Here is a 24,888-nt window from a genome sequence, read left to right as displayed (position 1 = left end):
TTTCTGTAAGCAAATGCATAAGTAAGACACATGAATCTCTCCTTTTTGATGGGAGTGCTTATCTTTACATCCTGACATCTAAGAACTTTTGTAGAAATACATGCATCTTCTCTGGTAAAGGTTTCATGACATTCAAGGGAAAGATAATTAATGTGAAAAAAACACTCATAAATATTGATATCTGACTAGACAAAAAGAGAGTTAAGCAGTAAAACAACCCGAACAAAGTATGCTTAACAATGAGTAAAAAGAAGAGTTTGCTTTAAAGTGATTAGAAATGAGCACTGTGGTTGGAATATAGGATTGGATTAATGGACAAAGTGTAAGCCTTTTACCAGAACAGTCTTTTCCCTGTCTCATGAGGAAATCAGTTTTACACCCAGAGAAATTACATGTTCCTCTATCAAACCAGGACTCAGCAGATGAGTCTCTACGGAGACCAAAAATCATCAGTTGCAATTAAATATTATGGAAAAAACTAAGAGTAAACATAGACAAACCGACTCTGGGGGTGATCCCCATAACCCCTAAAAAACATGAACACACAGGCAGCCTACACTGATATTGAGTACACCAAATAATGACTTACCCAAAGTAATTGTACAATTCGTATTTGTTTGTTTGTTTATTTTTCAGAAATATTTCATGCCCAGCCAGACCTGCTTAAGAGTTGAGTATTTAATATATTTTATATTATCTGTGCATAAGTGATGTTCACTGGCATGAACTTTTCACACTGAACCTGAAAACAGTTTGTGGGGATGGATTTTTTTGTTGTTTCTGATTAAATTATGTTAAGCCTTCAATTAGTCCAGGAGCAACCCTACAATTCCTGTAAAATATTGCAATATCTTAAAAAAAAAATCGTACCAGTCTTATGTGCAACATGTTAAAACATTTGTATATACAGATTCGTATATACAGAGGTGCACTGTGTTCCTGTACATGTTGCATATGCTACACAAAGCTAAACTTCCTCACCGACACCCATAAACTGGTAGTTTTTTGTCTCCAGTGGCAGCCATGACAGATCACTGACAGCAGCAGGAGCAGTAGGACACTGATGTCAAATGTGAATAATACATAAATGCCCCACAGGTGCCACTAACCAAAGTTTAACATTAAACCTCCAAACATTCATTCAAAGGTTGATTAAGACATAATGATTTCATTCCAAGTAGTAGACCACAGAACTGTATGTTCATTTTAAAATTTCATCTGAGATTTAAAAAAGTCAACAATAAAAGCAACCCTAGAGGTTGCGGTGGTTTGTGAAAGGCCCATTGGGCAGCTTCCTATTTGTGCAGTGTATGTATAGAGTATCTCTGTGACCCTGTTTACAAACTATACATACTTTTTTACATCTCTGTGGGTTGCCTCTGTTATTATTTTGTTCTTATTCTTAGTCAGTGAAAGTTTGTATTGTGTCATGCTTGATTTTTCTACCAGTGACTTTAGATGATAAAGAATCACTGGCCAACGGTGAACATGTGTGTGGAGACAGCTCTCAGCTTGTTCATCAGGACACTTGAGTCATATCATACATTTCTAAACCTAGTTTGAGAATGTTTAATCATTTAATCTCGAGGGTTGAGAGGAGTGTAGGTCAGTCATTCCTCTTCTGCAGTTATCCTCATTCTCTCTGCTCTACTTTCCCTTCCAAGCTACTGTTGTAAAGGGACATCTGACCTCTGACTTTTAGGCTCAATGAACCCTGGGAGTGTATCCAAAGAACATTAAAAATGCAGTAGAGTAGGCTTACAAAGGCCAGCCTTATCTGATATAATGATTTAGTCAATTAGGCAGCATAATAGCTACTTGCTTCACATAGCAGCACAGACTGCAGCAGCTGCCTGGCACCTCTGCCTCAGGAACATTATCCCAGGAAGTAGTCGGGACTGCTGGAGCCTACAGTGATAAACAGTAAGGCCAGTGGCTCCACAATGTGGTAAAAACTGTCTGCTGCTATGACCCAGGGGCAAACCAATGTTGGATGCGAGCTATCCCGCTCTGTATCTGGCCAATGTAGAAGTCCGCATTTCTGGAGAAGTCCTGACAGACTGAGGAGTGGGCATCTCCCAGAGCACAGTAGAGGGCGGTGCCACCCACACTGATCACTACAGTCACCAGACAAAGTAGGAAGAGAAGCAGGCAGGAGTCTCCACCGCCAACATCTACAAAGAAAGAGAGACATAAGGAGAGAGATACAGTATAGTTGGAGGAAAGTTTTAATTAATAATAAAGAGCAGAGAAGTTACTTAAATCCATCTACTAGTTTTGAAAATTGTACACTTGGTGTAATTTAACTACTCTTAAATTTAACCCTACCAATGTTAAAAATGAGGCAATCTATGACTCGTAGGCAATAAACACACAAACACACCGTGTTCATATCCGTCATCGGGGACTTTGAAGCGGACGTGTCTCTTGGCAGTGATTTTGTCAGGTCGGGGCTCTGAGTCGGCAGACAGCCTCACGTTGTCCCCACAAACTCGACGCTTCTTCAATATGGAGACCAGGCCAGAGGCAGGAGACATCTGACAAGCAAAACAAAACAAAGAACAAGGAATGTTCTGAAGCCCAGACACATAGGGTGCAGTCGAATAGTCAAAAAATAAGGTCCTAACTCCTATTCCTATCTCCTATTCCTTGACCTCTGGGGAAAACGTCACGGGGTTAAGGAAAGGCGATAGGAGAACTCAAAAGGACTTAGGAATAGTCGACCGCGGTGCTCAGAGAATCCGACCGGACTTTCACTAAGCTACGTCATTATAACGCGGCCGCTGATGATTGACAGCTGATGATCAGCGCCAGCGATTGACGTGCGTCTGCACTGGAGAAACTACAAAAATGGACTACAAAAAGCGCATCGTCCACTTCTCCACATGTTGGTTTTATCAACAGCTGGTTCACTGACCGGCTTCAGGTCCAGCAGCTCCTCCTTTCTGTTTGACCGTTGTTTTATTTACTTTTCATTTGTGGTTTTAGTTTCGTTTTTGTCAAACATTTGTAACATGATTGAAATTAAAAAAAAAAACATTAAATTATTATCACTGTCCACACACATTTATCATCACTATTCCAATTACTATATGTCTGCATGAAAGTAACTGTTAAATATGTAAATAGGCATATTGTTTGTTTTCATGAACGGCCGAGGTGTGCGGCACTTTAAATGTTGCTCTCGCAAAGAATTGTGGGTTGGCGTGATCTCCTTTCCTATCGCATAGGAAGGTCCGTTGCATCCTATGCTAAAGGAGCTCTGAAAGGAAGCATTGGAGCTCCTTTCCTATGCATTTAGAGAATTCGAACAGCTCTTATCATGGCGGCCATTGGTTTACTTCCGGGTCACTTCTTCAGTTAGGAACCTTCCTAAGCAAAAAAAGACTATTCGACTGCACCCATACACTCACCGGCCACTTTATTAGGTACACCTGTCCAACTGCTCGTTAACGCAAATTTCTAATCAGCCAATCACATGGCAGCACCTCAATGCATTTAGGCATGTAGACATGGTCAAGACGATCTGCTGCAGTTCAAACCGAGCATCAGAATGGGGAAGAAAGGTGATTTAAGTGACTTTGAACGTGGCATGGTTGTTGGTGCCAGACGGGCTGGTCTGAGTATTTCAGAAACTGCTGATCTACTGGGATTTTCACACACAACCCTCTCTAGGGTTTACAGAGAATGGTCCGAAAAAGAGAAAATATCCAGTGAGCAGCAGTTCTGTTGGCGCAAATGCCTTGATGATGCCAGAGGTCAGAGGAGAATGGCCAGACTGGTTCGAGCTGATAGAAAGGCAACAGTAAATCAAATAACCACTCGTTACTAGGGATGCACGATAATTATCGGACCGATAATTATCGGCCCGATAATAGGAATTATGACGTCAACCCGATAAATCCGATACAATTATTAATACCTCCGATAATCCGACGATAGGATGTGTGTGTTAAAACAGTGCTACAGGTGGATTGGAATGAGGGACGTTCGTTTTTTTCTAGGCGCCTCCCGTTTAGCATGTGATGTGGTTACTGTGGTATCACAGGTTTCGGAGGAGGGAGTTAATCCACAAATCGAGCGCTCCCTTCTCATGCCTGGCTGTGACGTAGAGGCTGCGAGCGAGTGGAGGAGGAAGACTAGTAAACAAACACGCATGGCGTCTGTACTGTGGGACTACTTCAAAGTTTCTGAGGAAACTGAATCGCTTGCCATTTGTAACAAATGCAATGCAGAAGTTCCAAGAGGAGGGAAAAGGGCATCGAGCTTTAATACATCCAACCTTAAAAGTCACCTCGCACATCACTATCGCTACGACAGTGTGTTAAAAGCGTATGAAGACGCCTGTGCCGCTAAAGAAGCAGCGAGCCCGAGGCCAACTGCAAAGGCAACGCCAGGGCTTGTTACCATCGACAAGGCGTTTGAAAAATGCAAAAAGTTTGGCAGAGACGACCCAAGAGCTCGAGAGATCACTAGCTACATAACAGAAATGATGGCGCTAGATGACCAGCCCTTTTCCATCGTGGAAGACGTAGGTTTCAGTCGGCTAGTAAACAACTTGGAGCCCAGGTACACTATACCAAGCCGCCGGCTCTTTTCCGACGTGTGTTTACCAGCCAAGTATGACGAGTTAGCCACACTCCTTCATAATCTGGTCGACAATTATGTACGGGACATAAGTTTCACCACGGATATATGGACCTGTGATGTGAGCCCCGTTAGCATGTTAGGTCTGACGGCCCAGTGGCTGGATAAGGACTTCAAACAATACAGGGCGGCACTTGTGTGTGCATATCCCATGCTGCTCAGGGAAAGTTGTCATTGACTGACTCACTTACATATTTATTTGAAAAAAATAAATATTGTCATTTTATTGAAGAGTCAAAACTGTTCTTGGCTTTCTTTTGTTCATAGTAATAATTATCATGTCACTGTGATGCATCTGGTTAGGTGTTTGGTAAAAGGCAAAGCTATGCTAAATCTACCTAAGCGTAGTCATTAGTGTTTTTGACCTGAATTTGATCTGAATATACATTCAAAAACGAATAACAATATTATCGGTTATCGGTATCGGTCCCGAGGAGCAGAAAGTTATCGATATCGATATCGGCATCGGCTTCAAAAAATCTATATTGTGCATCCCTACTCGTTACAACCGAGGTATGCAGAAGAGCATCGCTGAACGCACAACACGTCGAACCTTGAGGCGGATGGGCTACAGCAGCAGAAGACCACACCGGGTGCCACTCCTGTCAGCTAAGAACAGGAAACTGAGGCTACAATTCGCACAGGCTCACCAAAATTGGACAATAGAAGTTTGGAAAAATGTTGCCTGGTCTGATGAATCTCATTTCTGCTGCAACATTCGGATGGTAGGGTCAGAATTTGGCGTCAACAACATGAAAGCATGGATCCATCCTGCCTTGTATCAACGGTTCAGGCTGGTGGTGGTGGTGTAATGGTGTGGGGGATATTTTCTTGGCACACTTTGGGCCCATTAGTACCAATTGAGCATCGTGTCAACGCCACAGCCTACCTGAGTATTGTTGCTGACCATGTCCATCCCTTTATGACCACAGTGTACCCATCTTCTGATGGCTACTTCCAGCAGGATAACGCACCATGTCATAAAGCACGAATCATCTCAGACTGGTTTCTTGAACATGACAATGAGTTCACTGTACTCAAATGGCCCCCACAGTCACCAGATCTCAATCCAATAGAGCACCTTTGGGATGTGGTGGAACGGGAGATTCGCATCATGGATGTGCAGCCGACAAATCTGCAGCAACTGCATGATGCTATCATGTCAATATGGACCAAACTCTCTGAGGAATGTTTCCAGTACCTTGTTGAACCTATGCCACGAAGGATTAAGGCAGTTCTGAAGGCAAAAGGGGGTCCAACCCAGTACTAGCAAGGTGTACCTAATAAAGTGGCCAGTGAGTGTATATCAACACAATATCATTTCTATCACAGACAATAACAACAAAGTTTGATGATGAAGATTTTCTACCAAACGGTGCCACTCACCAGCCATGTCCACTAGGTGTCAGTACATCACACAATCAGCTGTATTAAACTTTAAATGTCACTATCACTGCTGCTTCCAACAGATTTACACTAAGTCATAGTCAGGCATGACTTCCCCTATGAGAGAAGTTGAACTTTAGACCTCCAACCATCATCCAAGTGCAAAAGTGCTTAAAAAAACTGCAAATTAACTTTGCCCAAGTGGTGTTAAACTATCCAGGCAGAGTACCTGTCACATTACGCAATACTTCAGCTAAACATTATGACAATGTGGTCATCCAGCTGCTACCTGATACAGACGAGGTGAGATTATTCCTTTATTTCCTATCAACCGATTTTGTCCAAAACCAAGTCATCTGAAAGGGTGTGGTGAGCTGAATAACACATGTTAAAGTAAACAACTGACTGCAGAGTAGTGCTGAATTCCATATTGGTGACGAAATCTTGTAGTAATGAATCTTTAAATGGGAAGCAGATGTGAGAATTTTACTTTATTTCTTAAAGCATACCTATTAAGTCTCTAGTTAAATATACACCCCAGACATAAACATTTTTATAAGAGTGCTGGACCAGCAAATATATAAACCTTACAATAAGATATGTTTCAGTTCTGCACTGTGAGTAGACCCAATAGGGGGATTCACAACAGGGAACCAAAATGACCAAAAATGGCTGCTGCTTATGTCCCTATAAATCCTACATTTGATAAAACAGACCACTTCTCTGGTTACCAGGTTCTCTCAGTTCTCCCTGTCTCTGCTTTATGTACTACACAACTCCTTGCAGCTACCTCCTTTTCATTTATGTCTCTCCATGTTCCTGTCTTTCACAGAGATTTAACTATGTAAATGAGTCAGTAACCAGCACTTGAGCATAAAGCCATCTATTGACACAATACATATTGAACAGAAACTTTTTTTCTTGAAATTGTGATGTCCATAAGAGTTGGGCCAATGGCTGACAGTCATCAGACTTTTCAGAAATCTCTCAGTATAGAAGTTAAATGACCACATATACGCAAAACGTATCCATATTCTGAGGTATCATGGTAATGGCTAAGTAATTCCTTTCGGACTGCTCGACAGGGCGCCATTATAAAGGCCCTCGATGAGCAGATATGGCAGACAGAAACCTTAAAACGCTCTTCAAATGCCAATTTGAAGGGTTTTTTTAAGCGTTTGTGGCTCTACCAGTGTGTTTTTATTGAGATCAATAGTTACTATTTTAGACTCTTAGGCTGAGAGGAAATCAACATCAACACAAGAAATCGTAGGTTATATGCATAATTATACAAATACACCCATAGAAAGCAGTCACATTAAACAAATGTAGCATCATTCGGTAAACATGTAAGAGGTCTGACAAGGTTACTCTCCCTTACTCACCCTTATCCACAGCAAAGCATGATAATGAACACACCTCCTCTACAGTGATGAGTTTAGCCATGTCGTCCAGTGAGGCAGCTTTTCTGATGAAGTCAATTTGCTCTACTTCATACTCCTCCTCCTCCTCCTCCTCCTCCTCCTCCTCTTTCCCCTCCTCACCCTGCTCCTGCTGCTTCATGTGAGCCTCTTGAGAAAGGGGGGCCTTCTGGTGAAGGCAGGTTTTAGTGCTCTCCTGCAGTGATAATCAAATGTTGTTATAAATATAAGCAGTCTCTATTTAGCTATAACGCAATACTGATTGAAGCCGTTAAATTCTACGCATGTTAATGAAAGCTGTTAAGTAATGAGGAGGTTGTACCCAGGAAATAGTAATATGGAATAGAGCAAGTGAGATTTTCAGCAATAGAAAAAATGGTTCAAGATACCATATAAGAGAGGAACTGAGTAGTTAGCATGAGCTGTAATCTTCACCATGCTCTCAAAAACAGTAAAAAAAAAAATCATAAGAGTTAAAACTTACTGCCAAAACAAACCCACAGATAAAGGAAATGACCGACTTTAATATATTTATTGTATATCTCTAAATTACCTTTGATTTAAAAATTTGGTTACGTACCTGGGTTTCCTCATGTAGCTTCTCCTCAGCTAGGGCTTCCTGGTGCAGCTGTTGTACCTCCACCTCTACCCCACTGGCCGGAGTCTCCACTGGGAGAGCTTTAAGACATAGAGGAGAGTCGGTTTCCTTCTGCCTCTCCTCCTCTTCTTCCTCTCCCTCATCTTCCATCTGCAAAGCCTCGGCTGCCTCCTCTACGTCCCTCTCTTCTTCGCCCCTTTTTGCCCCCTTTTCCTGTACGGGACCTAAATCTCCTCCCTGCTGCTCTGCAGGCTTGGACTGATCCATTTCTCCAGCTGTAGAGGGGTGTAATCCATTTCCTATGACTGAAATGGTGTATTCTGTCCCTCCTTCTGCCTCTCCTCCCTCTCTGTTGCTGCCTTGCTTGTCAGTCAGCTGATCTCCATGGAAACAGTCCCTCCCCTCTGCTTCCCTGTCTGGGTTTTCCCTGTCCTTTTCTGGGATCTCAGGGGAATTGAGGCTATCAGTCAAATTAATGGAGGGGATAACTGGATGACTGCTCTGTGGGCTCAAGGAGTGTTGGACTCTCTGCTCCATGCCTTCGTCAATTTGAGTGACTGGATGAAAAAGAGACACAGAACAGAAAATAAGTGGGTTTTTCTGAGTGTTTTTGTTGTTGTGTATATATATATATATATATATATATATATATATATATATATAACTTTCATGCCAATAAAGCCCAATTGAATTGAATAATATTCAATTCAATTGGGCTTTATTGGCATGAACGTCATATCCATAACGGAAGCAAGCAAACTACACAAGATGAGTGTGAGAAACACAAATGTGTCAAGTAAACCCTTGAAGTGAAATTCTATGTGATGATCACAGATTATACGGCTGTGTTAACAAAACAATGTATTCCTTCTTTTAGTGAGACTGCTAATTGCATTGACCCTTGAGTGAGTACAGAGAGCAGCACCACCAGTGAATAAACAGTTATACAATTACAAGCAGACTTGATTAAAAAAAAGGCCTAATCCTTCAGCCTATCGTATTCCTATGTGTATACGTATGTGTGTGTGTGTGTGTGTGTGTGTGTGTGTGAGAATCTTTGGCTTCACAGCGATTCGATTAACGATACAGTAGTTGGCGATTCGATTCAAGGACAATTTTTTTTTTTTTTTAACGATTCGATTCGATTTGATTCTGTAAACCATGATTCGATTCAGTAACTTGTAACCAAAATTCTATATTCATGAAATAAACATGCTATAATGCGAGTGAGTATTCTGTATTCTTCTCAAATGTGAAAAAATAAACAGACCACAGAATTACTTATTCAACATATTTATTCTATAAAAAAGTAGTCCTGCATAATATTTTATGCTGAATACAAAAATGTAATGCTCAGTTATTTTGAACATTTTTCAATAGACTACATGCTGGCAGGGGAGAGAGTGTCTTAAACGTATTAAACCTTAATCATAAGTAAGAATCACGATTCATACGATTAAATGCATTTATATTGATTATTGGTGAAGCCAAAACGATTCATTCTATTTATTTATTTTAACAGATCGATTTAGTTGAATCGATAGGACTGACAATCGGTTCATCGATTAATCGAATGAATCATTACACCTCTAGTGTGTGTGTAAGCAAATCATCACAATGTCCTCTTTTTCGCCTCAAAGATCAGGTACACCAAAGCTACTGAGTGAAAGAAACTACTCCAAATTATACTCTGATTAATAACAGATTTTACTGTGTGAGAAAATACAAAATGGCCAAAGATTAAAATTATCCTGATTTAACAAGAGCTTAGCCTAACAACTACAATTCACACATGTATAACAAACAACCACTTTAAAAAGTATTTCATGAGATGAGCATGGAAGTTCATTGCCGACTTAAATGTTATCTATACAACATTCAGAACAATTCTCATTCTCTTTTCTAGCCTGAAAGCTTTGGAAAAAGCTAGCAAGTTGACTTTGAGTTTTGACATTCCTCCTCCGACATGAAATTAATACACCCACTCACTCACCTGAGGCACATGAAGGCAGCGCACCACCTTCTGCAAATGTAGGCCTCAAAAGGTCCAGAGATGCACACTGCACAGACACACAAATAAATATATGTAATTCATGTACATGCATACACATTTTAGTAATGTTTAAGATACACATTATTTAAAATGTAACCAATGGGTACATGCAAACTTAACTTACACTTAGAATTATTTTTACATGCAAAATATACATTCAACCTGCCTTAATCTTTGATGTATATAGATTCTCTCTTTCATACACACAAAAATGATGAATGTCTTACCAAAGCATCTCTAGCTCCTGGTCTACGAATAAAAGAGAGAGAGAAATAAAGTGAGATGGTGAGAGTATTGAAGGTCTGTTCTTGGTTTTAGTAAATTAAGACGTGAGAGATGGGTTACCCCCCCCCCCCCCACTCTTCCAATCTAATATTAGCTCAAACACATTTCCCAGCCTATTACAACACCTGTGTGTACGTGAGAGTTAAGAGAAGTGAAACCCCAGCAGTGTGAAGGCTCAAATGTCTGAAAGTGCAGCAGCAGAGGGCCATATGTTTAAGCTATCACTGCAGTGCTCACCACACACAAACATATGCATGGTCATAGTCCCACAGGAAAACGGACACACACAGAAGCAAAATAGATAATATTAATATGCAAAGTTGCAGTCAACTGATTATTGTGTTGTGAAATTAACATTCTCTGGACTATTTTTCAAATATGTCACCACACATGTTGTAGCATACCTTAGCATATTGTATATTTAAAGAAACAGCATGACATGTGGGGAAATATGCTTGTTCACAAACTTAACTAGAGTAACATGAGAACTTCACTACACATTTGATCTTTGTTCATCCTTTCTAGAGATTTAGGTTAAGGGAAAAGTAGAAAGACAAAAGAAAAAAGGGCAAACAACCTTGCTCGACTTTAAGTGAGTAAGTCAAGCCGATGCTGTCTTATTTACACACATTTTATTTTAGTAAGAAAGGAGGAGCGTTATAAAGGATTACATGTTAGTAATTCCTTGACCACAAGTGGCTAAGTGCAGTGTCTCAGAATGCTAAATTATAATTCTGTATAAAACCTCTGTTCTCTTGCATGTTGCTGACTTCTTTACTGATTAACAAGACACAAAACTGAAATAAAACATTAACACATGCTGCTCTGTCTGCGATGGCAGTGTCCTCTCATAAACTTCATTTTCACTGTGTAATTAAATGGACAGGTGCCATGACAGCATATGCAGTGTCAATTGCCTGAGTCTCACGGTCAATGCGTAAGAGTTGCTTACCCTGTTCCACCGATGCATCTAACGCCACACATTTTACATGACTGTGCATATGCATATTGTATTTTGAGCACTGAAAGAGTAAACGCATGCATGCAGACTGACCGACTGTGCGTCTTGCAGATATTTTTAAGAGTTTCCAGATGTCGGGTTGCCGGGTCGGATAAAGAACTTCCACATTGACTTTCTGAGAGAGATGGACAGAGATACAGAAAGTTAAAAGCTTTCTTGCAACAATAAAGAAGCCTCTAAACGCTGAGCTCCTTTAATCCTGATGGAATTTAAATCATATAAACAATGAAACTACATTAAATAAACATTATTGGAATCGGGCTGCACGGTGGTGTAGTGGGTAGCACTGTCGCCTCACAGCGAGAGGCGACAGTGCTACCGGGTTCCTTCTGTGTGGAGTTTGCATGTTTTCCCCGTGTAAGCGTGGGTTCTCTCTGGGTTCTCCGGCTTCCTCCCACAGTCCAAAGACATGCAGGATGGGGATAGGTTAATTGATGACTCTAAAATTGCCCGTAGGTGTGAATGTGAGCATGAATGGTTGTCTGTCTCTACATGTCAGCCCTGCAATAGACTGGCGACCTGTCCAGAGTGTACCCCGCCTTCGCCCAATGATAACTGGGATCGGCTCCAGCCCCCACGCGACCCTGAATACAGGATAAGCGGTAGAAAATGGATGGATGGATGGATTATTGGAATCCAGTGGATAAGATGCAAAAAGCAGCAGTCATATTATTTGATATAAAGTCATATTAATATTGAGTAATCTTATGCTTGATAGCTGTGCATGTGGACATATACAATGACAAGGATGACATTCAATAACATGTAAAGTCCATGTGCAGATGTTATATTGTACATCACTTATTTCTTATATAAGTGTAGTCCCTATAAATGTATTGTATGTACTTGCATTGTCAAATTTTATTCTTTACATGTGAATATCACTGATTCCTTCATGTGAGATTCCTACTCTTATTCCTAAGCCAATAAATACAGTTAAACATATATCATTTAATCATTTATATTACAAATACAACAATAAGTATGTTTGCTACATTGACAAAAGTGTGCATCTGATGCATCTGATGTGTGCTTGTGTGTTACCCCACTGTTCTTGTAGTGCATCCAGATTGTCCAGTACTCTCTGGTGATAGAGTCTCTCTAGCTGGATGCACCATAATGCCCGCTGGTCTGAACATGGTAGGTTAAGAAAACACATACATATAAACATACACAGTACAACAAGCCCTACAAGGAATGGTTTGCTTTAAAAAATCAATTATTTCTTCTCTCTTCTTTTTTCGGCATTACAGCGGACAGAAAATTAGACTGGCAAAATAGAAGGACAAAGCGAGACGGAGGCAGAGGAGAGGGGGAAACAGAGCTGGGCCAGAGACATAGAGGGTGAAAGCACCAGGATTCAGTCTCTCATGTTTATGGATATGAGAGCAGCCAGAACTCAATCCTTCTTTGACATGGCTAAATGCTTTCTCTCTCTTTCTCTCTCGCTCACCCTAACTAACCCCCTATACATGCATGACATAGCTAAGCTAGCTTCCCCTTATCTTTGACTCTTTTATTTCTTCCCTCCCACTGTCTGTAAAACTGTTCACTTATTTCTCATGCCTTTCTTCCTCCCTTTCACCCTTTCTATTTTATACCTTATCTTTATTGATTGTAAGCATTTGAGTGATTGTATGAGAGTTTCTCTTTCTGTGCAAAGTATTCAGGTTGTACTGTACAGAGTCACTCAACATTTCAAAGCCGGAAAAAAAATAACATTTGATTTGCAAACAGCTAAAAAGTTCAGTTGATAAGCATCGTTTTATTTCAATAAAAGGAATGTCCAATTGAGGGAATGCTTTTGTTTCTCACTGCTGACAATTACATTTTACTAGTAAATGCTGCAATCTGTCCTGATCTGCCGAGTCTATTGTTTTGGCAGCATACTGTAGTTTTCTTTCTTTTTAATTTGAGTAGCTAACATCCCACTTTCTATGTGTCTATTTTTCTCTGCCCCTTTACCTTGTGAGCCTCCCGGCAATTTGTACAAGCCAGCTCAGCTACTGCTGCTTTTCCTCTCTCTGTTTCAACTTTTGAAAATTACCCCTCTTCATGTTCTCCTTATGTATTCTGTCTCTCTTATGCATCATTGTCTCTCTCTGTTCAGTGTTTCTTTTTTCTTTTTCCCTTTGCATAAGTTCTTGTCCCCTCCGCCTCTTCTATCTCTTGCTCTCATGTAACCACACTGTCGGTAAAGTCAATGAGGTGTCAGGTAATCCACCGAAACTTTGGTGCAACAAGTTGCTCTAAATCCTCACACTCTAAATCCAGTGTGTGAAATAATACAGATCATAAAGCATAGAGTAGCATAACAAGTAGTAATTAGCTTAAGAAAAATAACACAAATAAAAACAGCAAGTTTAGCCCACAGGAAGTAAGTGTATGACACTCATAACGCAACCAACCCCCAATATGCACACACACAAGGATACAATCTTCTTGAAGGACAAAGGCCTCAGCAATCTGTAAAGAGAGAGAGAGAGGGAGAGAGAGACTTTTAAAAAAGAAAAAAAAATGTTTTTATCATATCAGTTATGTCACTGAATCTACTCCTCATGTAGTAGTTCTTGATTATGACACAAGATCAGTCAAAAACAATTTGATCCGACAAGGTACAAGAAAACAAACCCCGATAAAGAATATAGAAACGGTTCTGCTGCTGATGCAATAGCTTCAATAATCATTAACTATGACAAGATGAAACAAACAATATCAGAAACCTAATAAAACAAGTAGCAAGCATTTAGGAGAAAAAAATAAGAAAAATAAGAAAAAAATAAGAGTGACAGTGAAAAGCAAGACACACAGCAAGATACAAAAAACAAGAGACCATGGAGGACACTCTACCTCTCTTCATCAAGCGTTACTTTCATGCTGACCTCAAAACAAGAGGAGTGTGTGTGTGTGTGTATGAGAGAGAGAGAGAGAGAGAGAGAGAGAGAGAGAGAGAGAGAGAGAGAGAGGGAAAGGGGAGGAGGACGAGGAAAGGAGGGCACAAAAGGCTTTCGCATTTCTAATGAAATGCGGGGTGGTGACAACTGAATGCCTTTTATAGGTAACCCTACTGACGCAATTCAGATACAAAGTTGAAAGAGGGAGAGAATACAGAGGTCCTCTGTATTTTGTAAAAGCTCAGTGACTGGTGCAAATACTAAAGCTTTGCTAATATCTTCCAAAGTCACTATGCGCGTACACACACGTACACACACACATACACACACACGCACACACACGTGCATGATGGAGACATTTGTAAATCAAATTAACAGAAATATTCACACACCCCATAACAAACATGTCATATCATGCAGAACTGTGTTAGAGAGAAACTAGAAGAGAAAGAAGAGTGTATGTTTTGTTCATGTCGTGTGCATGTGGCTTATGTGTTTGTCCGTTTGTGTGAAGATGTTGAAGACACCCATGCCTTAAGGTACAAAGTGCCATTCCGATTACAGGGTTGGGTGGATAACAGTGATTGAATAAATAGTGTGGGAGCAATAGTTAAATAGTTGAAGGCATACTTCACTGGTGGAGACATGAATTAAAGATTAAGCATCTGTTCAGGTACCTGACATACATTGCCAGGAATAAGACAAGACCGGTTACCTGGTGAAGGTACAGTGGAAGGTGAGTGTCATCTCCTCTTTGTGCCAACTCCTCCAGAGACTCCAGCAGGGCAGGGCTTGGAATAGGCCCTGTGGTACAGGTGGAAACTGAGAAACCAGCGGAGTGGAGGTAATGTGTTTCCAAATTGAGGTTACAGGTCCTGTGAGGGTAGTGGATACTATACCAGTAGTCGTAGTCGCAGTGGTGAAGGTAAGGGGTCCTGTTGTTGTACTCATAGGGGTGGAAGCAATTGAAGTGTTGACCACAAATCCTGTGGCGCATGTGGGCCAATGGTTGAGGAAGGGCTCTGTCGATGAGGTAAGATGTTCTGTAGTGAAGTAAGTATTTTTTGCTATCCTGGCTGTAGCTTCTGTGATACATGTAGGCCAAGACTGTGGGCTCATAGGGCTGGTTTCTGAAGTTATAGTTATTGTAGAAGAATCTATAGGCCCCATGGTGAAGATGGGTCCCTGTGTAATGGACCCTGTGGTGGCCACTTTGACATCACTCTGGCTCAGTTCCACTTGACTGGTGGGATATGCAACTTCTGGACTGACCACTGGAATGACAGGGAATGTAAACTCTGGACTGGTCCCGGGGCTGAAAGGATACAGTGTCTCCAACAGACTGCCTTCAGAGGAAAAGAAAGACAGGGGCAAACAGATAGAGATGAGAGAAAGAAAAACTAGGGCACAATAAACACACTATAACAAGATGAATCCCAAACAGCTGTTTAGGAGTCATCCTGAGGACAGAGGTGTATAACGGACTGTTACAATAAAATACTGATAATTATATTTGAGACAACATTCAGAAGATTAAGGCAGCCCCCTTTTCACTAAATTAAATAAATACACAAGTTATAAATAATGCCAGAATCAGCCAAAAGGCTATTTTTCAGCAGTAGTCCCCTGGCCAAGGTGTTACAAAGGGGTTCCTAAAATACATTTGAGCAAAAACAAAAATAGTCCATCTCATTTTAAGGTTGGAAAAGGACAAAGTTGTTAAAAGCAGTAGTGTTGTTTGGGTCTTCGGTAAAAATCTACTGTCTAAATATTAGAGGTGTAACTATTCATTCGATGCATTGATGAATCGATTGTCAGTCCTACCAATTCAACTAAATCGATCTGCTAAAACAAATAAATAGAATTAATCGTTTTGGCTTCACCAATAATCAATATAAATGCGTTTAATCGTATGAATCGTGATTCTTAATTATGATTAATGTTTTAATACGTTTAAGACACTCTTCCCTGCCAGCATGTAGTCTATTGAAAACATTTCAAAATAACTGAGCATTACAATTTTGTATTCAGCATAAAATATTATGCAGGACTACTTTTTTATAGAATAAATATGTTTAATAAGTAATTCTGTGGTCTGTTTATTTTTTCACCTTTCAGAAGAATACAGATAGTCTCACTCGCATTATTGCATGTTTATTTCATGAATATAGAATTTTGGTTAAAAGTTACTGAATTGAATCGTGGTTTAAAGAATCAAATTGAATTGTTACAAAAAAAAATTGTCCTTGAATCGAATCGCCAACTACTGTATCGTTAATTGAATCGAAGTGAAGCCAAAGATTCACACCCCTACTAAATATACTATTCCTTGTAAGTGACTGGGGATGTTAACAACCAATGTATTATCAAATGAAATGTCTTAGTATTATTAGTGATGAAAAAACAAATATGTGATAAAACTCTCTCTCTCCCACACACACACAGAGTTGGTCAATTATGTTTGAGTCACTGCTGACTGCCATCAGGCCGAAACTCACTATACATACAGATCTAACTATGGGCTAAGATAACAATTTCCAATACACTATTGGTTCTAAATGCTTACTATATAATACTGGAGCGGCCCAAAGCACGCTTCAATGCTTACTAACACAGCAACTTTTCACTTTGTACATGTGTTTTATCTATATATATATCTCTATATCTCTATATCTATATCAATATCTATATCTATATCTATCTATCTATATATATATATCTATATCTATATATATATATATATATATATATATATATAAATAACATTTCTATACTCAGTAGTTCAGTCAACCTCACTCACACACTACCAGCAGCTTTGTTTCCAGCAACATCAGCTGGTTGTTTTTAGTGATAAATCCAGTATACACTGCCTCCTCACTGACATAACAGCAGCCATTTAGTGACTAACGTGTCAAGGAAGCTGAGCAGCCAGATATGTTTCTCAGGAGTAGGAAGACACCAAAACGGAGTTCAAAAGACTTTCCTTTATCAGGTGGCCATAAAAAGGAGTGTAAATGATTTCTAATACTGTTCTTTGTGCTTGATGAGGTATTATACTGCCCCCAAATGCCCAACAAAAGTATTACTTGGGGTAAAAAGTGAGAAGAATAGATTTCTAACACTACTGTGTGAAAGTGCATATCCATGTGTATAGTAAGATTTTCTATGTCCCTACCAGTTTCTGAATAGGAGGAATCGGTCATTGGAGTGTCAGGAGACTGGCAGCGAATTAGACTGCTTGATTCTTCTGATTCTTCTTCCTCTTCTTCTTTCATCACCTCATCAATGTCTCCTTCCTCATCCTCCTCTCCGACTCTTCCTGTGTGTCCCTCCTTTCTCTGCTCGTCCTCCACGCCCTTTCCATTGTTGTTGTCTCTTCCCTCTTCATTTTGTGAAGGAGGGAGACTTTGAATCTGTGTAAGTGTGTTTTTCTCATTGAGATTTCGAGTTTGGACAGTGAGAGCTTCAGGCTTTGCAAGGTTATCACAGAGATCAGCCCCGCCCACCTGGACTTGTGACATTACTCAGCCCTCCGTCTCAAACTGACCTGGAATTAAAATAAAGGAACAGGGGAAATTCCAATAATATAATTAAAGTTAGAAAACCAAAGAACAATTGAATCCCTATGAAAATCATTCAGTTGACATCGAATCCATATTTACAGGTCAACCGCAACAGAGCGAATAAGGGAGAGATGCAAACAAGTTTAGCATCATTCCAGAGTTGTCAAACAAAGCCAAGCACGTCACAACATTATTGTAAAAAAAAAAAAAAAAAAACTCACCTTGTATTGCAGTATAATACTACAAACGGATGTATTGATGAATGATTTCAGACCACTTTCCCTAAGATATAAACCGGATGATGCATAATAATAATAATAGAAAAATAAATGAAAATGTCCTTAACCTGTTAGATACCACTGAAAGATTAACACTGTACACACTTTTTTCCTCTTTACTGTGTCCTCTTTGCAAAATATTATATTTGTTAATATGCCTTTTCCTTCCTATCTCAAACAAAATGGTGTCGAGCAACTTATTTGTCAATATTATCACCAGTCTGCATTTAGTTGCTTCACAAACTTTTTGTTATAAAGATTAGCCCAAGTAGTTCAAAGAGAATAGCTTTTGAAAACCAACAAATATTAAATAGATAGAGAAAAAAGTGAAAGAGATAGAGACGGTAGGACATTTACAAGTTGCCCATGGTGCTGTTTCAGCACAATCAATTTATTGTCGAAGGACTTATGACATTGGAAGAGCAGGAACTAGGGATGCAAATTATCGAGTAATTCATTAATCGATAGTTGTTTCATCTTATCGATCGATGATCGATTAATTGATAGGCGGCAATTCTTCTGAGAAGCTGAATTTCCCTCTGAATAGGTTCCATCTACTGTATACGTAACATAAAATTATATCTTCCTTATGATATAAAGAAAAATGCAAATCATATTTTGAATAATTTAATTTTAATGCATCAATTTGGGGAATTTTGAGAACCAAAATATGACATCGTTTCCTGACCAATTTCTTACAAACTGCTGGTTCTGATCCAAATGTTGACATATTAAATGGGGTTGAGGAGTTTAAGCATTCAAGAAAAGATGAAAACAAAAATGACTAAAACACAGTGCTGAGCCTATACTATTAGTTTATTATGACTATTATTATTATTATTAATATAAGTTGGTGACTATTCCTCAGCCTTCCTTGGTGTTTTGGTTTTGACTGAAGCCCCGTTCACATACGTCGCCACTCGCCCATCTCTAAGGGACAACTATCAATGAATGTTAATGTGTTCTAGCGGAATGTGGCCAGGACAGGCGACGTGATGTGGGCGGGTACGGAGAGAAAATAACTTTAACTTTCTGCGATGCGAGTGAAGCGAGTACCAATCGGAATGTAGAATAGAGATGATTGACAGTTGACGTCAACAGAGAGGTCCAGAGAGTTGCCGCTTGAACTAGCCGTCGACGGCAGTGAATTTTTTTTGCCAGCAAGTAGAATTCAGCGAGAAAGCGAGTGACGGGCGAGTAGCGACGTATGTGAACAGGGCTATACGCGCCATCAAACTCGCCAGCTGAGGGGGGTCAGCACGGCCTTGCAATGGCAACGGGGGAAAAACAGAACGTTGATGAGCCAAACCAGCCGCGAGGATTTCCCCTTATAATAAGCACTGCTGCCCTCCTGTTTAGGCCTATTATTAGAGCCAATTTGAACAAATGAAATGCGAAATTCCAATGTGTCAAAAAGGGGCGTGGCACTTGAAATTCAAATGGACGCCACGGGCAAACCGTTTGAGATATTGGCCTGAAACTTCAGATTGCCTCGTTTGGTAACATAAGGCATATTTTCACCACTTCAGCAAAATCTGAGAGGTACCATGTACATGGTACCCTGATATTGGCTGTTTTCACATGGAATGACCCATTGCACTTGTTCCCTTGACAAAAAGCCAATTAAATTTTTCCTTTGGATTAATGCAGAAAATTAAAAAAAAAAAAAACTTTCAGCAAGATAGTCCTTTAGGATTTATAAAGCTAATACACCACAGTTGCATGACTTCACTTCACAACCACCAAGTTAAAGGCAGACTAGTGTTCGGTATGATGATGTTTAGTAGACTAATTTAGACAGTTTCAAATTTGTGGCATATTTTATTTTGCAGAAAAAAACTATAAAATATACACCCACTTTAAAACACATACCGGTACCTTATATCAGGCAACCAAAAACCCATTAAAAAACCCATTGACTTTTGTATTCTGGGTTCACATTGGGCAGAGGTGACTCTTTTGGAACCCCATATTTGGACCCGCAAATTGTGGGGGCCACGGGCAAACCGTTTGAGATATTGACCTGAAACTTCAGATTCCTTTGTTTGGTAACATAAGGCATAATTCTACCGCTTTTCAGCGAAATCTGAGAGGTGTCATGTACATGGGTGGCTGAGTTGGCATGGAATGACCCCAATGCTAACGTTCAGGTTGGTCTACAAAATACGTCAGTTTCACTCTACAAAGTGCATTCAAAAGCAATAAGACGACAAACTACAGCCTCAAAAATGATTATACTAACAAACGTATACTATATATCGTTAAAAGAACACTTCTGACTCAGTGCAAAGTATAAGGTTCTCAAAGATTGCAGGTCAGTTGCAATGGGTTGTGAAACTGATAAATCAGTGCACAGTGCAAATCAGGATTGTGCAAAGGCATGATTTTTTATGTTACCGCCTTACTTTGTACTACTTTGCACTACTTGTTCACAATTGACAAAGCAACAAATTCAACACCAAGACCGACAGATGCAACCAATGTAATGACATGCGGTCTATGCATGAACATAACCTACCCTAACACTCATGTTAACATACAACAACTGTGTTATCGATGTTTGTGATATTTTGACTCCAAAACTTCCACAAACACGCATATCCATTTCAGGCAAATTGAAGGTGTTGGGACCTCACCATTAGGACTACACAATGCGGCCTACAAAAGCCTTCACATGCGGTCAGGACAAAGGAACAAAGGAGATAAAAAACTACAGCCGCCATTTTGGTTTCACCTCGCACCTAGGTGCGAAGTGCAACATCACACAACTGGTGCCCTATTGGCTGACAACCACAGGTACCCCAGGGGGTCCCCGGGAGCAGCCATGAGCTATATAAACCGGCGCCGCCTTAAGAACTCTCTCTTCCATCGCAACACCACGTTGAAACAGGAGGTGGACGCTCTCCACCGTAACACACGTTACAACAGGAGGTGAACGTTACGTCTGCAGCATTTTCCTTTGTCCTAGTCCGCAGTCTTTTCCCCAAGCTCGCTGGACGAGCAACAGACTGTTTTCCCTCTCTTTTTCTCTACTCGCTTTATTTTTCTTTTGTTTTTATCATTTTGGATCCTGAGGGGACCGCCGCGACCGCGCGACTCCCCTGTTTACCCGCGGAAGGAAGAAAAACACTTTCTTCGTCCCAGCTGCCAGCAGAACGGATCACTTCTACAACCCGTTTTTGTCTGAAGTCAGCTGACTAAATCGCCAAACCCCGCGATTGTATTGTTGCCTGCAGAAGGGAGAAAACACTAACTGTTTTCTTCAACTAATTTGATCCGCGAGGAGGATAACTTCTACGACCCAAACTCGCTTGGATTCAGCCGCTCGTCTGCACCCTCCGGCGCCGAACGAGCACTCGCGAACCACCGTCCGTCGCCGGCGTCAAGAAACGCCATCACCGCACGGGACAGAAACCTCACATCGACAAAAGTAAGAGGCTATTTGTCTGGGCAGAAGCAGAGATTCGATAGTGTAGGACATGCTCGTAATTCTTGTTAACGTGTTTTAAGTTTTGTTCACGGACCACCGAGTCCGTGGCTTTCTGTATTGTTGTATTCGAAGGCTGATTGTGTACGCCGCTGGGTTGATTTCTGTAACGGTGTTTTGACTAACCTCAGCCATATTCGTGAGCTCAGTAAGCGTCTACTTTCAGTTAAAAGATCGGGGTCCCGCTGAACAAACGCCAGTTCATTCACGAGCTCCCGTGTGATAGTAACACGCCTCCTGAGCCTTAGAATATTGCGCGCGCACATTCTCCCCCTCTCTTTGTTTGTGTCCCGCTAACACACCCACGCACACATACACCGCCCCCCACACGTATCCTCCGCCAGCTGTTTCCGTCTCCGGACGCTAAGGACATAGCTCCATCTGGTGGCTGTACCCGGCCATCTCTCGCTCGCTCTCTCTCTTGCGCGATTATATCGGTGAGGAATAGCTCCATCTGGTGGCTGCACCCGGCCATCTCTCCCTCTCTCTCGCTCTCTCTACACACACGCACACACACGCACACACATGCACTCCACGTGTGTCTCTTCCTTTGTTTAGCTTAGCTTTGTGTGTTAGGTAGTTAGGTAGTAAGGCTTTGTTAATTGCAGTGTTATTGATTGTGATCATTATTACTGATTTGAATAAATCTTATTATATTATAACTAGCGGTCTCTTGTGCTTGTTGTGTATGTGTCACTGGATAACAGCAGGTTGTGAAGGCTAGTGCTCGAATTTCACGCCTTTTTAATTGTTCGATTGTTTTATACTTCTATGCCAATGATCACGATGATTGGCATGTGAGTGTAAAACCTTTTATATTGAGACTGAATACAGTTTAAGTTTACAGTATAATTATTAATATCGATAATCATATTGTCATTAATAATTAGCTGTTGATAACCAAATCTGCTCCTGCTACATCCCCAACAAAGGCTTTCTCAGAGGAATATGGTTGTCCTGGTTTCCCACAGCACTAAACTAATTGGTCTCCCTGTAGCTCTATATTGCTCTGTGTAACACGCAGTCCCAACATTTAGAAGGGAAAAACAAAGCCAGAGAGAGAGAGAGAGAGAGAGAGAGAGAGAGAGAGAGAGAGAGAGAGAGAGAGAGAGAGAGAGATATTAATAATTGGAAAATGGGAAGCTAATTCTACTTTATAGGAATTACATGACTTTAAGATGCAAATAGAAGCAAGTATTGTGGGAGAGGCTGTCTTGGAGTCTTCTTACTCCAAGCTCCAAATGTCCCTCTGGAGGATAAAACAGTACCAGCTCATAACAAACAACTGACATCAAGGCTTATGCAAAAACGACCTTCAGTTAACACACACTGGTGTTACTGCACTGGTCATACATCTTTCTTATACTTTGTTTTTTTGTTTGTTGTATTTATAGTATCCTTTAATGTTCCTATTCCACAGAGCCGTCTGTCCATACAACCATCCATCATCTCTTTTTGTCTGCACCTTACTCCACAGGGGACCATGAATAATTAAAGACAGAAAAGGGGACAACCAGAGTGGGAATTCAGCCAACACAACAAAGGTGGAAGGAATCAGAGCCTGTCCTGTGAGAGACCACAAACTTGAGACAACAGACAGACAGACAGACAGACAGACAGACAGACAGACAGACAGACAGGAACATATCTTAAAAACAAAGTGACATGGACTGATACTGATTGTCTGGTTATGCTTAACGTTACATAAAGACGTTTTGAGCAAAACACACTCACAAATCTAGCAAGTTAGCAGATGAAACGTAAAATGCTTGCAGTAAATTGCACCCTGGTCATTCAAAGAGGCGGGGCATTGGTGCTGGCTTGTCATCAGTTTAGGCCACCGAGTTTCTAAACGTTAGCTACAGTTATAGCTAACCAGTTAAAATGTATATAACGTCAGTGACTAACTTGCGAAAAGGGTTGTGTAACTCATATTTAACGTAACGTTAGCTAAGTGTCAGTGTCACTTGCCTATTTGTTTATTTATTTATTTTTACTTATGATTCTTTTTTTCTGTCACTGTGACAGAAAAAAAGAATTGACAGCAGACAGTAACTGTCACTTCCACACCACTGGTTAAAGTGAACTGGTTAGTAGCGAGTTAATTAACCTATGTTCGGTAAAAGCTAACATGTTACGTTAACAGTAAAATACACACGGGTTAGCTTGGTCGCTATCGTTACGGTTCACGCGCAGTATTGATTCAGCTCACGTTAATGTTATCCTTCTTGTACTAAAGCTTGTACTGTTTTCGTCAAATTGCCGGAAAGGGTTTGAGTAGCTTGGGCTAAAGCTAACGACTATCCATTAATGATCAACGCTAACACCAATACCTAACGCTACGGTGACAAAATGAGTTGTTGCTAGCTAACTGCCGTGAGCTAGCCGAGTGATAGCAGACACATCTGGCCGCGGAGAATACCTTATATAACGTTACACATAATGTTGCTGTAGGTAAACACGCTAGCTTTTAAATCACTTTCTAGATCTTTACAACATCTGCGACACATTAACAGTCAAACGGCACCTACGGTTGAAAAGGTTGGTTGAATCGTAAACGATCTGGCATCAGACACTCAGCTGGGGGTGTTGCTGTGATGACTGTAGGTGTTACCGACAGTCAGGGGTCGTTGCTATCGCTGTCATCAGGCCTGCCCTGTACTGTGTGTGCTGTTGATAGGCGCAGGACGCACTGTCGCCCTCTGTTGTTTCTACACTGTAAATACATGGATTGTTTTTGTTTTGGCAGGAGCATTTCTTAACAATACTGCAAACATTCCAAATGAGTGCCATTTTCTCGAAAATTGCTCATTTTCACTTCATGGTGTTGGCAAAACCAGCTGTTTATAGTGCTTTGGGGACAACTATTGAGTGAAGATGATATAAATAATAATAAAATAAAAGCTTCATGCCACAAAATACTGCATGGAGAGAAGAGTGGACCTCAACCATTTGTCCAAAACCCTTGCCTTATAAGAGACAATAACATCTACCATCCTTACAGTAGAACTCTTTAGTTGGGAACCCAATTTTTTTTGTGCAGATGTATTATTGCTTTGGATGACATGAAGACAGATAATTCAAGCTTTCAAGACACATGGGCATACCTTTTCCAAATTAGACATTTTTTAGCATATGATCAACCTAATACATCACCATGTTTTCACCGTGTACAAACAGGGAATAAAGGAATCTGTTAATATACTATTAAAATAGTTGCATCGATGTTGCAAGCACTTATTAAACCAGGACTGA

At 40.5% G+C, this 24,888-nt stretch overlaps 1 protein-coding gene across 3 annotated transcripts; it reads right to left on the bottom strand.

Moving 5' to 3' along the window:
- Positions 1–612: 612 nt before the first annotated feature.
- cnsta (consortin, connexin sorting protein a) lies at positions 613–24,389 on the bottom strand. Of its 3 annotated transcripts, none has more exons than XM_084015042.1 (13): positions 24,165–24,382; positions 17,481–17,852; positions 15,205–15,651; positions 15,021–15,109; positions 13,847–13,877; positions 12,456–12,542; positions 11,445–11,526; positions 10,333–10,354; positions 10,046–10,112; positions 8,035–8,609; positions 7,453–7,650; positions 2,384–2,537; positions 613–2,174 (listed from the first exon to the last, which is right to left on the bottom strand). In XM_084015042.1, the coding sequence occupies exons 2-13, from the start codon at positions 17,824–17,826 to the stop codon at positions 1,966–1,968; spliced, it is 2,307 nt and encodes a 768-aa protein (XP_083871168.1). In that variant the 5' UTR covers positions 17,827–17,852; positions 24,165–24,382; the 3' UTR covers positions 613–1,965. The 3 variants fall into 3 exon arrangements, 1 of the variants encoding a protein (XP_083871168.1); XR_014597578.1 differs by having other exon boundaries at positions 2,034–2,174; positions 7,419–7,650; positions 24,165–24,389; XR_014597579.1 differs by having other exon boundaries at positions 2,034–2,174; positions 7,578–7,650; positions 24,165–24,387.
- Between the last annotated feature and the right edge of the window lie 499 nt (positions 24,390–24,888).

The sequence above is a fragment of the Eutrigla gurnardus genome, assembly GCF_963514095.1.
Source record: "Eutrigla gurnardus genome assembly, chromosome: 1".
NCBI classification, from domain to species: Eukaryota; Metazoa; Chordata; class Actinopteri; order Perciformes; family Triglidae; genus Eutrigla; species Eutrigla gurnardus.
The sequence above is the reverse complement of the archived record's forward strand: the minus strand, read 5'-3'. Positions and strand labels throughout refer to the sequence as shown.

Excerpts from the sequence above, each read along its gene's own strand:
- cnsta (XM_084015042.1), bottom strand. The coding sequence starts at position 17,826 with ATGTCACAAGTCCAGGTGGGCGGGGCTGATCTCTGTGATAACCTTGCA. Across the intron at positions 12,543-13,846 it reads CTTTGTCCTTCAAGAAGATT|ACCAGCGGGCATTATGGTGC; the intron begins GTATCCTTGTGT and ends TACCATGTTCAG. Across the intron at positions 10,355-11,444 it reads ATCTGCAAGACGCACAGTCG|ACCAGGAGCTAGAGATGCTT; the intron begins GTCAGTCTGCAT and ends TTTTATTCGTAG.